The sequence below is a fragment of the Crocuta crocuta genome, unplaced genomic scaffold (assembly GCF_008692635.1).
Source record: "Crocuta crocuta isolate KB4526 unplaced genomic scaffold, BGI_CrCroc_1.0 scaffold168, whole genome shotgun sequence".
Lineage (NCBI taxonomy): Eukaryota > Metazoa > Chordata > Mammalia > Carnivora > Hyaenidae > Crocuta > Crocuta crocuta.
Genome location: NW_027532591.1, coordinates 5,272,973 through 5,288,860, shown reverse-complemented (window position 1 = coordinate 5,288,860; position 15,888 = coordinate 5,272,973). Strand labels below are relative to the sequence as shown.

General features: G+C 38.4%; 1 protein-coding gene across 1 annotated transcript in view; it reads right to left on the bottom strand.

The window, feature by feature from the left end:
- SCP2 (sterol carrier protein 2) overlaps positions 1–15,888 on the bottom strand; it is a 135,895-nt gene that overhangs the window by 40,251 nt on the left and 79,756 nt on the right. The window contains exon 12 of the mRNA XM_077779776.1: positions 2,126–2,279. Coding sequence (XP_077635902.1) covers positions 2,126–2,279 — 154 coding nt within the window. The remainder of the gene's footprint in view (positions 1–2,125; positions 2,280–15,888) is intronic.

Below are 15,888 nucleotides of genomic sequence, written 5' to 3'. Positions count from 1 at the left end.
AAAGAATTGTGAGAATTCCATGTTTAAAGTAGAATTTATTGCCCCAAATTCATAGCCTTCTAATCTGAGCAAATTAGACAGTTATATTAATATGCTGACTCCAGTAGCTATAAAGTAACTTTAAAGTTTGGCTTTTACTGACAGTTTTCAACTCCAAATATGAACTGGATGGAATTCCGGAAGACGGTAGAGACTGATGATCACATTTAAGAGGACACTAGAAAATTCAACATCTTAACACCTTTTTATGTGATTCAATTCAAGAAACATTCACTCTCTTTGACAGAGATCCTTAGAAGAGTGGAGTGATGTCACAGTCTTAGGCCTCAAGGATTTCATATAAGGGGAATAAAAATGTGGAACTAAACCAAAACTGGATAAGGGTATAAGAGGTAAAAGTGATGTGGATATTTAAAGGGACATGGTACTCAAGAAGGGCCTTAATCAATAGAATTTTCACAACAGAAATGATATTCCAGAAAGAAAAAGAAAAGTGAAAGGACAGACAAAAGAGACTCAAGAGCTTGTAAAACATAAGAATATAATGGATTCTGAAAAGAAGTGTGTCACATATCCTTTGTGGAACCAAAAGTGTGAAAAAATAAATAAATAGGGGTGCCTGGGTGGCTCAGCCGTTTAAGTGTCTGACTTTGGCTCAGGTCCTGATCTTGCAGTTTATGAGTTCAAGCCCTGCATCTGTGCTGACAGCTCAGACAGCTCAGAGCCTGGAACCTGCTTCAGATTCTGTGTCTCCCTCTCTCTCTTCCCTTGCCCACTTGTGCTCTCTCTGTCTCTGTCTCAAAAATAAACAAGAAAGAAAGGAAAGAAAGGAAAGAAAGAAAGAAAGAAAGAAAGAAAGAAAGATGGGGCACCTGGGTGGCTCAGTTAAGCGTCTGACTTTAGCTCAGGTCATGATCTGAGTTCATGAGTTCAAGCTCCATGTTGGGTTCTGTGCTGACAGCTCAGAGCCTGAAGCCTGCTTTGGATTCTATGTCTCCCTCTCTCTCTGTTCCTCCCCTGCTCATACTCTGTCTCTCTCTTCTCAAAAATAAATAAACATTTTTTAAAAATTTAAAAAGAAAGAAAAATAAATAAATAAATACCAAGAATTTCAGGAGGAAAAAGGGAGCCAATTACTGTTTATAGCTACATCAGGGTTAAAGAGAATAAAGACAAGAATATTTCATAATCAGATCACTGTTGGCCTTACCTGACAACAGCGGCAAGGTCAAAAACCAATTTTTTTGTATTTAGATATTTCAGCAAGGACAAACAAAAGTGGCCCAGTATAAAAGGCTCATTAGGAAAGAAAATAAGCCAAGAAGAAAAATAAGCGTTTAGCGTATGTTAGACCTGAACATGTTTGCTAACAGAAAGGAGTCAACGGGAAAGGCAAAGATGAAAAGATTCTAAAGGGAGAATCTAAATATACTTAACATTTAGAACAAAGTTACAGTAAGTGGTTGGTAACAAAAGCATTCAAAGAGGAAAGCCTGGCCTTGGGACCAAAGAGGGCTTTCTTTGCCTATGGGAAGAACGAATGACACTTCTCTGAGACAAGAGCAAGGAAGTTGAGGGATCCTGAAAGCCTTGGAATAGAAAGTGTTTGGAGATCTGAGGAGCAGAGGCATTTGACAAGGACAGGAAGAAAATCAGCAAGAGACAAATAAAAAGAATTCTAGCAGCAGTGAGGGCTTAGCTGGATTCTGAAACATACATGTACAGAGATCCAATCAGTATATTTGAGAACTTTCTCCAAACAACCTCAGAAGCCTGGGAAGCTATGTACATACAAGAGAAAGCAAACTGTGAAAAAGGAGAAAAAAGTAACTTGCCTAAATTAAAATCACTCAGGTTGGCAGGGCTAAGGATTTTTACTTCAGCACTCTCTTTTGACTTTGCTGCCTCCTTTTTTGAACAAAAATTTTTAACAAAAATTTCCTAAGGCTGGTTAGGTTTAAAAGCTAATTGCCAGTTTTAAACTTTTAAAGCCAGGCTGTCAAAGCAATGTAAGAAGATAAGTACTGAGTACTAAAACAATAAAATTTGGACTTTTTACATGTACAACATCATCAGCTGTGAAAAGTCAGTATTCATTAACAGACAAAACCCGAATGCCACTCACCTGGCAGCTTCAGGAAAACCCATTTTGTAGAGCGTGACAACCACAGCTCCTCCAATCCCTAAATTATGCTGCAGAGCAACCTTTGCACCAGGAACTTGCCTTTTTCCGGCTTCCCCTCTTAGCTGCCAGCAGAGTTCAGCGCACTGAGCCAGACCTAACAAATCGAACACAGAGCAATCAGATTCCATTGCTTTAGAAAGCTGCCCCAACCAGCTCAAGCCCGACTTTTCAAGTACTCAATTAAGCCAAGATAATATATGTATAAATAACTTCTCTTAAAGGGCAAGAGGGTCNCCAGGCTCTGAGCTGGTAGTCAGCACAGAGCCCGAGGTGGGGCTCGAACCCATGAACCGTGAGATCATGACCTGAGCTGAAGTCAGAGGCTTAACCGACAAGCCACCCAGGCGCCCCCCTCTTAAGTATTCTCTGTATTTAGACAATATCTAGGCTTAAGAAATTCCCTGCACTCTAACCTGTCATTTTTTGGCAATGTTGAAAAAGAAAACACTGAATATGCGGTTCTCCAAATCGAACAAAATGGCATAAAAATAATTTAACTAATTTTACCATTTTTAGTGTATCAAAAGAAAAAAAGTCTTAAGATTTATTTTTGAGAGGGAAGCACGGTGTGAGTGGGGGAGGGGCAGAGAGAGAGGGAGACACAGAATCCAAAGCAAGCTCCAGGCTCTGAGCTGTCAGCGTGGGGCTTGAACTCACAAACCATGAGATCATGACCTGTGCCAAAGTCAGATGCTTAACCCACTGAGCCACCCATGTGCCCCGGGGAGTTCACTTTCCCTAAAAAATTTAGCTAGTATGGGGAATTTTCCTCCGGTTTCCCCCAAACAGTTGTCAACAAGAATAGATTTTCATAAGAGTAGCATTTTGTCCCCTGTATAATAAAATCAAAGGTTTTCAGAGCTGAAAGGAATTTAATGAGATCAGACTGAGGAACTGTAAGATTAAGTAATTTGTGAATGATCACAAAATGAGCTACTTCCAGAGCTGACATTAGAATCCCTGTCTCCTGATTTACATTTGTTTGCCTTTCTAACAGACCAGCTATTCAAGAATCCCTGAGTTAAGAAATGTTCTCACAGGACAGACTGGTGTCACCAGCTATACATTTCCACCTACAACATCTGTTCTTCCACCTACATCACCAATCACAACTACTGATTCTTCAGTACCTGTGACAATTTCCTACATAAAGCGGTTAAAAAGAAAACCACAAGGGCGCCCGGGTGGCTCAGTTAGTTGAGAATACGACTTTGGCTCAGGTCATCATCTTACAGTCTTGTGAGTTCGAGCCCTCTCTCTCAAAAATAAACAAACACGGAAGGAAGGAAGGGAAAGAAAGAAAAAAAATTTTTTTAAGTAAATAAATAATAAAAAGAAACCCAAAGGCCCCAAACAGTGTCATTTAGATGGAGTTCCCAAACCCTGCCTAAATCCTAATCTTGTTGTAGTTTCAACCGCCCCCAGAAATGCAGTCTTTACCAGTCATGAATTTTTTGATCAGTGCCACTGAGTCTGCCACATGGGCCCTCTGCATCCCCCAAAGATGAGGTAAACCTGCATGATAAGACCCCTTGCTTTTCTTAAGAGAAAGCAGACTTGCCTGGAACAATCCTTTTCTTTTGCTAATAACTTTTTTGCCCCACTCTCCTATAAAAACCTTCCATTTTGCACAACTCTTCAGAGTACCCCTCTACTTGCGAGAGGGGATGCTGCCCGATTCATGAATCATTTAATAAAGTCAATTAGGTCTTTAAAATTTACTCAGTTGAATTTTTGTTATTTAACAAACTCTAACCTCCTCCAAAAATTTAACTGCTACCTCTTTCCAAGCAGTATGCATATATTTACAGAACATGTATCTTAAGAGCTGTTTTAAAATAGGTAACTCCATAACCTATAATGATTTTTTGAACTGTGAACATTCTGAATATTAATGAAGAAGATCAAAGTGAAACTTTGGGGCACTTAATTTTACTAGAAATCTGCCATACAGAAAGCTCAACTATTTAATGAATATGTAAACAACAAAAAATATTCACACTAGTCTTATATACACATGGGCAGGAAAATACAGCTAGTCTTCTTCACAAAATAATAAATATACATAGTTCACAATATTAGAGAAAATACTCAACCTCACCTTGATTAAATAGAAAAATGCCATTTTTAATGAAATTGGTAAGAATATTTTTTGTTTTGTTTTGTTTTTGGTAAGGATGTTTAAAAACAGGACTAAATGATGCTTGGGGAGACAGCCACAAGACAAGACAAGCCATCTCCATACAATACTGGTGAAAGTTCAAATCAGTACAACCTTTTTGGAAAGCAATGCACAAATTTAAGAGCCTTGAAAATGCCTTGAAAACCAGTCTATGGAAATAAGCATAGGTAAAGTTTTACACACAAAGCTATCTCTATCACATTGTAACAGTAAGAAACTAGATAATCTAGAAGTGAAAGAACTGAGGAATGGTTATATAAATTATGAAGGATCTATATGATAAATAACTATGTTTCTAATTTTAAATGTTCATGAAATGTTTATTGGGTGCCTGGGTGGCTTAGTCNATAAAAAAAAATAAAAATTAAAAAAATTAAAAAAATTAAAAAAAAATGTTCATGAAATGTTTAACAATTCAGGAAATTATGATTATGGTATATAATCTTCATTAAAAATGCAAGGAACCAATATTTGATGAGGTTTTGGGGTGATGGGGGGGTTTGGAGCCAATGGCCAAGAAAGAATTCTTGAAGACATCTGGTGCAAAAAGGTGATCTTATTAAAGCATGGGACAGGACCTGGGGGCAGAAAGAGCTGCACTGGAGTTGTGAAGAGTGACTGGTTATATACCTTCAGGTTGGGCAGGGGCCAGGGACAGTGGACATCTCCAAGGAATTTGGGAAGCAAGGTTTCCAGGACCTTGAGAGGCTAGCTGTTGTTAGGAAAACATCAATTATTACTGTTTAGTAAAACCTCATTCATGAGGCCCTTCAGATGTTTATCAGGGCCCATATGCTTGGAGTATAATTGCCAACATATACTTGGGGGTTAAAGATAAGAATTTTTATGTGCAAAGGAATTTTTTTACGTGTTTATGGAGACTCACAGGATCCTGAGGGGTAAGGATAATATTAAGCCAAGATTCCCTTTTGTTCCTAGCAAAGTGTCATTATACAGGCAGCTGAGCTCCTAGAGAAAGGTCACTCTGTCTGTTTCAAGGACTTGTCAATTAGGCTGCAGGCAGTAAGAGAATTTAATTTAGCATTTGCCTTTGTTTCCCACATCACCATGGCAAGCACTTAAACCTCCTTACATCTTAATGAGGGCAATATTAGGGCTTCAGGAAACAGAGTCTATAGGTTTCTGGAGATTAGGCTATAAGTAAGTTTGCCTTTTTCTTATAGTTTAATAAGTTATTGCAACTGAAGGAGACTCCTATCCTTTATGACTGTGATCCCTATCAGTCAACCATTTGCCTTCTTTCCTTTCCCCTCTTCTTGGGCAGCCAGGAGTACATGAGGAATATCACACATATCCCACCTGGGGGCAGGTGGGTGCTGTTAGCCTGTCCTTTGCCCTCATCTTACCCCATGCTCCCTCATCAATACTGATCTACCCATCCACCCAACAAATCCTTTATGGCCCGTTATGTGCCAGACACTGCTCAAGGCTCAGAAGATCCAGCAAAAACAAGATAGGCATAGTCTTTTCCCTCAGGAAGTGGATATTTTTGAGATATAAAGATGCAGGCATTTACGATACAGTCTACACTGGGAGTAGCATTACAATAATGCTATACCATGGGGTTGGGGAGCAAGAAGGCAGGCAGAAAGAGGGAGAGAGCAGGAGAAAGAGAAGAAGGTCTTGCCATTTAATTGTTTTTGACAAAAGATGAGTATTAGTAAGAAAGCATAATGATTATTTGAGCTTTCTGGTTGTCTACTTTCAGAATAAACTGGCATTTCTAGAATCTGGATCTATGAAGGATAGAGGTCAAAAGTTGGCCTCAGAGGAGCACCTGGGTGGCCCAGCCGATTAAGCATCTGACTTTGGCTCAGGTCATGAGCTTGTGGTTGGTGAGTTCGAGCCCCAGGTCAGGCTCTGTGCTGACAGCTCATTATCTGGAGCCTGCTTTCGATTCTGTGTCTCCTTCTCTCTCTACCCCTTCCTGGCTTGTGCTCTGTCTCTCTGTCTCTGTCTTTTTCTCTCTCTCTCAAAAATAAACAAACATTAAAATAAAGATTAAAAACAAAAAACGCTGGCCTCAGAAATACACTTGCCAAGAATGTGCAGCAGTTACGAAAGCATTTGCCTAGGACTCTATTACCTATAGTCTGATTGTTACTGAAAATAAACCAAACATGTACCAATCACTCCACTAAGTGTTAAATATATAGAGTTGACAGTGTAATAAAAAGAGCTAATAAAGATAAGTACTAAGTGCAATGGAAAACCTCAGAATGGAAAAACTACAGGAAAAACCATCTTGAGATACTGCCTGAGTTCTTCTCCGTCTCCTGCTTCCTTGAACTCATCATTCTTCCTTATACCGTTAAGACAACCAAGTACAAAGAAGTCATAATTCAGCTTTAGTTTACATTATACATCTAAAGGCTTTCGCATAAACAACATAAAAAAAGCATGGTTTTCTATTATTGGAGGCTGGCTGAGGAAGAAAAGGTTTGCTGATCTTCAAAAAGCAAAAAGCTTTAATGGACTCAGCATGCACTGAAGGATGTGTATTTATGTAAGAGCAGTTTTTCCCTTTAAAAGTAATTCAACCTAGGGGCACTTGGGTGGCTTAGGNGAATGCTATTGAATATAAAATATATTTCAAAAAAGTAATATAAAGATATTTTTAAACATATAAAGCTGAAATATTTCATTATCATACTCAACACTCACACTTGAAGATATGTTAAAGGAAGTCCTTTAGCCAGAAGGAAAATGGTAGCAGATAGAAAAAAGGATCTACACAAGGGAATGAAGAATACTCAAATTGGTAACTACATGAGTAAATGGATGAGGTTTTTTTAATTGCTTAAATCTTTTAAAGAATTAATTGATTGTTTAAACAAGAATAGTTTCCTATGGGGTTTATAATAAATGTAAAAAAAAATTTCACAATAGTATTATATGCCCGGGATGGGAGAAATGAAAATATACTATTGTAAGGTTTTTTTTGTTTTTGGTTTTTACCATATGTGAAGTAGTATAATAGACTATGATAATATAAAAATGAAATGGAGTCATAAAAAGTAATCCAAAAGAAGGCTGAAAAAAAAGGTAAGAGAGAATAAAGATTAGCAGCGACAAAGAGAATACAAATAACAAGACAGACTCAAACTTAACCATATTAATAATCATATCAAATCTAAACAGTCTAAACACCCCAATTAAAGGCAGAGATTGTCAGAAGAAAAAAAGCAAGACTCAACTAAATTATGCTAATTCATTTTAAATATAAAGTCACTAAAGAATATATACAAATGGCAAATAAGCACTTTAAAAATGCTCAACATCATTAGCCATCAGGAAAATGTAAATTAAAACCACAAGGAGATGCCAGTATACTTTGGTTAGAATGACTATTTACAGACAGACCATACCAAGTGCTGATGAGCATGTGGAGGAACTAGAACTCTCCTATACTGCTGATGGGAATGTAAAATGGTATGACCACTTTGAAAGTAAGTTTGACCATTTCTTAAAAGCCAAATTATGGAAAGAGCCCAAATATCCATCGAATGATGAATGGATAAAGAAGATGTGGTTATATACAATGCAATATTATTCAGCCATAAAGCAGAATGAAATCTTGTCGTTTGTAACAACATGGATGGAACTAGAGAGTACAATGCTTAAGTGAAATAAGTTAGTCAGAGAAAGATAATACCATAAGATTTCACTCATGTAGAACTTAAGAAACAAAACAAAGGCTCACAGGGGAAAACAAGAGAGAGGCGAGCCAAGAAACAGATTCTTAACTATAGAGAAAAAAACTGATGGTTACCAGAGGGAAGAGGTGTGGAAGGATGGTTTAAACAGGTAATGGGGATTAAGGAGGGCACTTGTTGTGATGAGCACTGGGTATTGTATGGAAGTGCTGAATCACTAAATTGTATACCTGAAACTAATATTACATGTATGGCAACTAACTGGAATTTAAATGAAAACTTATACAAAAAAGTTAAACACACACCTAGTATATGGTCCAGTCATTCCATTCCTAGGTATTTACTAAAGAGAAATCAAATGTTCATACAAAGATTTATACATGAATGTTCACAGTTTACAGCAGTTTTATATGTGGTAGCCAAAAACTGTAAACAACCCAAACACCCATCAACAATAAATTGTGATGTATCTATACAATGAAATACTACTCAGCAATAAGATGCAATGAACTACTCATACATGAAAAAATATGGATAAATCTCAGACAGACAAAAAGAGAGAGTACATACTATAGGATTCCATTATATAAAACTACAGACAATGCAAATTAATGTACAGTGACAGAAAGCAGATTGGTGGCTGCTTTGGAATGAGGGGTGAGGAGTAATGAGAGGGAGGGATTACATACAAATATACATGAAGAAACTTTTGGTTGATGGATATATTCACTATCTTTATTGTGGTGATGGTTTCACAGACCTTATACATTTTAATATATTCAGCTGATTATATGTTGATTTTACCTCAATAAAGCTGTTAAAATAATAAGATAAAATATGAGATATGTAGGCGTGATCTTCCTTCTCTCTTCCTTTTACTTAGCAAGAGCAATAAAAGCCAGGGCCTGCTCCTAGCTATCTCTACCTGCTAACAGGTATCAAGAGGAAATGCTCTCACTTGGGTTCCATTTCTCCTGGCACTGGAGAGTAGTCATTTAGTTTAACGATGAAACTTACATCTCCTCACATCACAGTGGCAAAAATGAAAATTCTGGGCAATGGGAATGAGGATAGGTGACCTATAGGATATGATGACAGGTAAAACAGATGCTCTGGTGAAAAGCTATTTAAGCTTTACTGACTTACTGACTTTTTAGAGTTGGTATTAGATTTAGCTCTTGCCAGTCATTGTCCTAGGATGGATTTCTTTTAGTGCCCTCTTATAGAGTAAAAGAGGCAAGCCATAGTTTAAGTATGCTAGGTCCCCTGGCTCAAATTCCATTTACTCTCCTCTCATCTTCACCCAAATCTTTAGAGCCTATGTTTATAATAAATATAAAGGTATTAGAACATGTAAAGAAATGGGGCGCCTGGGTGGCTTAGTCGGTTAAGCGTCCGACTTTCGCTTAGGTCATGATCTCGCGGTTCGTGGGTTCGAGCCCCGCGTCGGGCTCTGTGCTGACTGCCAGCACAGAGCCTGGAGCCTGTTTCAGAGTCTGTATCTCCCTCTCTCTCTGACCCTCCCCTGCTCACGCTGTCTCTCTCTCTCTCTCCTAGAAATAAATAAAAATATTTAAAAAATAAATAAATAAAACATGTAAAGAAAAATCACATGATAGAATAGTAAGTGTACCATTAAAAACATCCAGAACAATGCAAATTCAAGAGAAGAAATAACTATATCACATTGGGGGATCAGAGCATCTTAGAATTAGAAAGGATCTAAGAGAGGCACTTGGGTGGCTCAGTCGATTAAGCATCAGACTTCCACTCAGGTCATGATCTTGTGGTTCATGGGTTCAAGCTTCTCATTGGGCTATGGAGCCTGCTCTAGATCCTGCCCGTCTCTCTCTCTCTGCCCCTCCCTGACTCGAACTCTGTCTCTCTCTGTCTCTCAAAAATGAGTAAACGTTAAAAAAAAAACTTTTTTTAAAAAAGGATCTAAGAGCTCATCACATCTAAGCCCCTAACAAATGGGCAATTACCCTCATGACATTCCCATCAAGTTGTTAACTTGTATTTTTTGTGCATAGCCTCTGTGGTGGGCAATACATCCTCTCAGGAAGCAACGTATTCCACTTTTGAGAAGCCATGCTAGACAGAAAGTTCCTGTATCAGCCCAAAGTCAAGCTTCCCAAGAATCCATCTGATTTCTTCCCTTATGAGACAAGTTTATCCCCTCCACGCCATATCACCTTTCAGATGTTTAAAGAACAACTAATTCAACCATCCCCTTACATGTGCAAAAATTTGTACTGAGTACTGTTTGGGGTATGGAGACAATGAAATATGGATTCTACCTTTACAGGCTCTTAGTCAAATGGAGAGATTTTTCTTTAAAAGCCATAAATAATTACCATATGTACTACATAAGTATAAATGTCAAAAAAGAAGCACTGAGCAAGTGTAACAAGTTCAGAAAAGGGAAAGATTAATCTGACCTATGGAATGAAGAAATTAGGGAAAGCTTCATAAGGTAGCTAACACTTGAAATGGACCTTGAAGATGGGCATTTCTCCTGAGGAAAAAGCATCGTAGTGAATGTAGTGGTTACGAGCTTAGACTCTAGAAGTCTTAGGCAAGATGGCGGAGAGGTAGGAAGTTCAGTACTTCCTGCCTGCATCTCTTAAACAGGGAAGGGCTGAGGCCAGAGAACTCTGAACCTCAGGAGTCTGGGAGGAAGGAAGACATAGTCCACTAAGAAGAGAGCCTCATAGGTGCGTGATTGCAAACCGGAGAAGATAAAAATGGCCCAGACAGGGAGGCATGAAGGGGAGGGAGCCCCTTCTGTGGAGAGACAAACGGAAGAGAAAGAGTGGCTGGGGAATTGTAGAACTGTACCTGGAGAAGAGAAAAACTTCGGCTCAGGACGGAGAGGGATCTCCTATCATCCCATATCTAACTGCAGGGCTTTTGGAGAGAGATCCCATCTCTAACTGCAGAGCTTTCTTTGGGCTGGGTGCCCTGGTCCCAGAAATTCCCTCCAGCATAGATGGTATGCAAGGGAGGCAGTTGGCATCAGGAGGAACCAGTCCCCTGCTCGGTCCTGTGCTTGGACCCCTGCTAGGAAGTGCCCTGGCTTGCGGGATTACATTTCAGGCAGTATCATTAATGCGCATGGAGTGGGAGCCTGAAACGTGACTGGGTGTGGGACATAGAACACGGCCCACCTTGGCTTCATCCGTGGCACAGTGAGATCAGACCCAAAGGAGTGATTTGGAACACCTGATTGAGAAGCGACTGGGGGGGTCGCCATTTTTCTCCCCACAACCACCAAGGCTGGGCCTCAGGGAACGGCCTGCAGGACACAGTGGATGATTTGGAACACCTGATTGAGAAGCGACTGGGGGGTCGCCATTTTTCTCCCCACAACCACCAAGGCTGGGCCTCAGGGAACGGCCTGCAGGACACAGTGGAGGCAAGACCCGCCTACACCAAACCACGCCCATCTGCGCTGGGTAGCTGCTTTTTTACCAGAGCCTGATAGATGCTGTGGAAACAGCCCCTCTCCCAAGATTACCACTGATGCAATGCCGTGATTAACTCTACATCAATTCTTGCTTTTTTTTTTTTTTTTAAATAGTTTATTGTCAAATTAGTTTCCACATAACACTCAGTGCTCATCCCCACAAGTGTCCTCCTCCATGCCCATCCCCCCGTCCCCCCAATTCTTGCTTTTAAGATATATTCTCCCTCATCTCATTTTTATATCTCCCCTCCTCTGGATTGATAATTCTGGTTATAGGTTTGCTTAAACAGGCATATTTAATCCATTCTTTTGATGCATGTTCTATACCTCCTTCATTACCTTCCTCTGTTGCTCTCTCTCTCCCCCCGCCTCTCTCTGAAATGATCAGACTATATAATTTCTCTGGGTAACATTATCTTCGGGGTTTTTTCTTCTCATCTCCTGCTGTATTCTCCTTTTTCTCTCTCTGAATTAAGCCTTTGAGTCTTTCTACCTGATCAATGTTCAATTTCTCTTTCTCCCCACCCCTGTCATTTCTCTCTTTGTATATGCTCTTCTATCAGCACTGCTTCCACCCTGCTCTTTATTTGTAACTGGGATTTCTGGTTTTATGCTTTTAGACTGTCCTTTGTCTTTTGTTGTTTTTGTTTTGTGGGGTTTTTATCTTTTATCTTTTTTTTTTTTGTTTGCTTGTTTGTTTGATTTGTTGTTTGTGTGTTTCCATGCTTTTGTTCCCTGTTTGTTTGTCTGTCTGTTTTCCTTTCCAGGGCTACCTCAAGAAACAAACCAAAGTACACATGGTAAAGAGTCCCAAATATCACTATGAGTAGGGAAATAAAATAACCAAAGTCACAACAAGAGAGACCAAGGGACACCATTAAAAGAACTCTTCCTGAATGAACAGGCCCTGGACAGACTATGAACCTCCTTTTATATAGTAGTACTTGTAGATGCAGAGCACATAACAAGCTTTTAAAACTTACAAGAGACAGAAAGCTAGCCAAAATGATGAAACAGAAGAACTCTCCTCAAAAGAAATTCCAGGAAGAAGCAACAGCTAAAGAATTGATCAAAACGGGGGCGCCTGGGTGGCTTAGTCGGTTAAGCATCTGACTTTCNAGAAAAAAAAAAAAAAAAAAAAATAAAAAAAAAAAAAAAGAATTGATCAAAACAGATATAAGCAACATAACTAAGAATTTAAAACAATAATCAGAAAATTAATCGCTGGGATTGAAAAAAGCATAGAAGACAGCAGAGACATGTTGTCTACATGCTACAAAGATTATGGATCTTAAATATAGTTATGATGAATTAAAAAAATGCTATAAATGAGGTGCATAATAAAATGGAGGTGACCACTACACAGATTGAAGAGGCAGAGAGGAGAATAGGTGAATTAGAAGACACAAATATAGAAAAAGATGAAGCTGAGAAAAAGAGAAATAAACTGATCCAGAGCATGAAAGAAGAATTCGAGAACTGAGTGATGCAATCAAATGAAACAATATCCCTAGCATAGGAATTCCATAAGAAGAGAGAGAGAAATTGAACAGATTATAGCAGAGAACTTCCCCAATTTGGGGAAGGAAACAGACATTGAAATCAAAGAGGCACAGAGAACTCCCCTCAGAGTAACTTGAATCAATCTTTGGCATGACATATCATAGTGAAACTGGCAAAATATAAGGATAAAGAGAGGATTCTGAAAGCAGCTGGGGATAAAAGGGCCCTAACATACAAAGGGAGACACATCAGGGTAGTTGCAGACCTATCTACTGAAACTTGGCAGGCCAGAAAGGAATGGCAGGAAATGTGATGAACAGGAAAAGTATGCAGCCAAGAATCCTTTATCCAGCAGGCCTCTCATTCAGAATAGAAGGAGAGATAAAGGTTTTCTCAAACAAGCAAAAATTGAAGGAATTCATCACCACTAAACCAGCCCTACAAGAAATCCTAAGGGGGATTCATGAGAGAAATGTTGCAAGGATCACAAAGTACCAGGGACACCACTACAAGCATGAATCCTATAGAGAACACAATGACTCTAAACCCATATTTTTCAATAATAACACTGAATGTAAATGGACTAAATGCTCTAATCAAAAGACATAGGGTATCAGAATGGATTAAAAAACCAAGATTCATCTGTTTGCTATCTACAGGACGCATTTTAGACCTGAGGACACCTTTAAATGGAAAGTGAGGGGATGGAGAAATATATATTATGCTACTGGAAGTCAAAAGAAAGCTGGAGTAGCCATACTTAATATCAGACAAACTGATCTGATATAAGTTTAAAGTTAAGGCAGTAACAAGAGATGAAGAAAGACATTATATAATAATTACAGGGTCTATCCACCAGGAAGAGCTAACAATTATAAATGTCTACACACTGAATTCGGAGCACCCAAGTAGATGAAACAATTAATCACAAACATAAGCAATTTTATTAATAAGAATGTGTTAATTGCAGGGGACTTTAATACTCCACTAACAGCAATGGATACATCAACTAGACAGAAAAATCACTAAAGAAACAATGGACTTGAATGACACATTGGACCAGATGGATTTTTCAAATATATTTAGAACTTTACATCGTGAAGCTATGGAATTCATTTTCTTCTAGAGTTCACATGGTACATTCTTCAAGATAGATTACATACTGGGTCACAAAGCAGCCCTCAATAAATTAAAAGAATTGAGATAATACCATGCACACTTTCAGATCACAATGTTATGAAACTTGAAATCAATCACAGGAAAAGGTCTGGAAAACCTCCAAAAACATGGAGGTTAAAGAACACCTTACTAAAGAATGAATGGGCCAATCAGGCAATTAGAGAAGAAATTTTAAAATATATGGAAACAAAAGAAAATGAAAATATAACAATCCAAACTCTATGGGATGCTGCAAAGGCAGTCGTAAGAGGAAAATACATTGCAATCTAGGCCTATTTCAAGAAACTAGAAAAAGTACAAATACAAAATCTAACAGCGCACCTAAAGGAATTAGAAGCAGAGTAACAAGAACACCCCAAACCCAGCAGAAGAGAAAAAAATAAAGAGCAAAGCAGAAATAAACAATATAGAATCCAAAAAAACCAGTTGAACAGATCAATGAAAGCAAGAGTTGGTGTTTTGAAAAACTAAACAACATTGATAAACCTCTAGCCAGGCTTCTCAAAAGGAAAAGAGAGAGCACCCAAATAGATAAAATCATGAATGAAAATGGATTTTTTACAACCAGTCCCTCAGAAATACAAGCAATTATCAGGGAATACTATGAAAAATTATATGTCAACAAAATGGACAACCTAGAAGAAATGGACAAATTCCTAAATACACAAAATTCAAATGGGAAGAGATAGAAAATCTGAACAGACCCATAACTAGTAAAGAAATTGAATCAGTTATCAAAAATCTCCCAACAAATAAGAGCCCTGGGCCAGATGGCTTCCCTGGGGAATTCTACCAGACATTTAAATCAGAGTTAACACCCAGTCTTCTCAAGCTATTCCAAAAAGGAAAACTTCTGGACTAATTCTATAAAGCCAGTATCACTTTGATTCCCAAACCAGACAGAGACCCAGCCAAAAAAGAGAACTACAGGCCAATATCCTTGATGAATATGGATGCAAAAATCCTCCACAAGATACTTGCAAACTGAATTCAACAGCATATAAAAAGAATTATCCATCATGATCAAGTGGGATTCATTCCTGGGATACAAGGCTGGTTCAATATTCGCAAATCAACCAATGTGATACATCACATTAACAGAAGAAAAGATAAAAACCATATGATCCTGTCAATAGATGCAGAAAAAGCATTTGAGAAGATACAGTATCCTTTCTTAATAAAGACCCTTGAGAGAGTCAGGATAGAAGGAGCTTATTTAAACATCATAAAAGCCATTTATGAAAAGTCCACAGCTAATATCATCCTCAGTGGGGAAAAAATGAGAGCTTTCCCCCTGAGATCAGGAACACGGCAGGGATGTCCACTCTCACTACTGTTGTTTAACGTAATGCAGGAAGTCCTAGCATCAGCACAATCAGACAACAAAATGAAATAAAAGGGATTCAAATTGGCAAAAAAGAAATCAACCTTTCACTTTTCACAGATGACATGATACTCTACATGGAAAACCTGACAGATTCCACCAAAAACCTACTAGAACTCATCTATGAATTCAGCAAATCGCAGGATACAAAATCAATGTACAGAAATTGGTTGCATTTCTATACACCAATAATGAAGCAACAAAAAGAGAAATCAAGAAACCTATCCCATTCACAACTGCACCAAAATACATAAATTATCTAGGAATAAACCTAACCAAAGATGTAAAAGATCTGTATGATGAGAACTA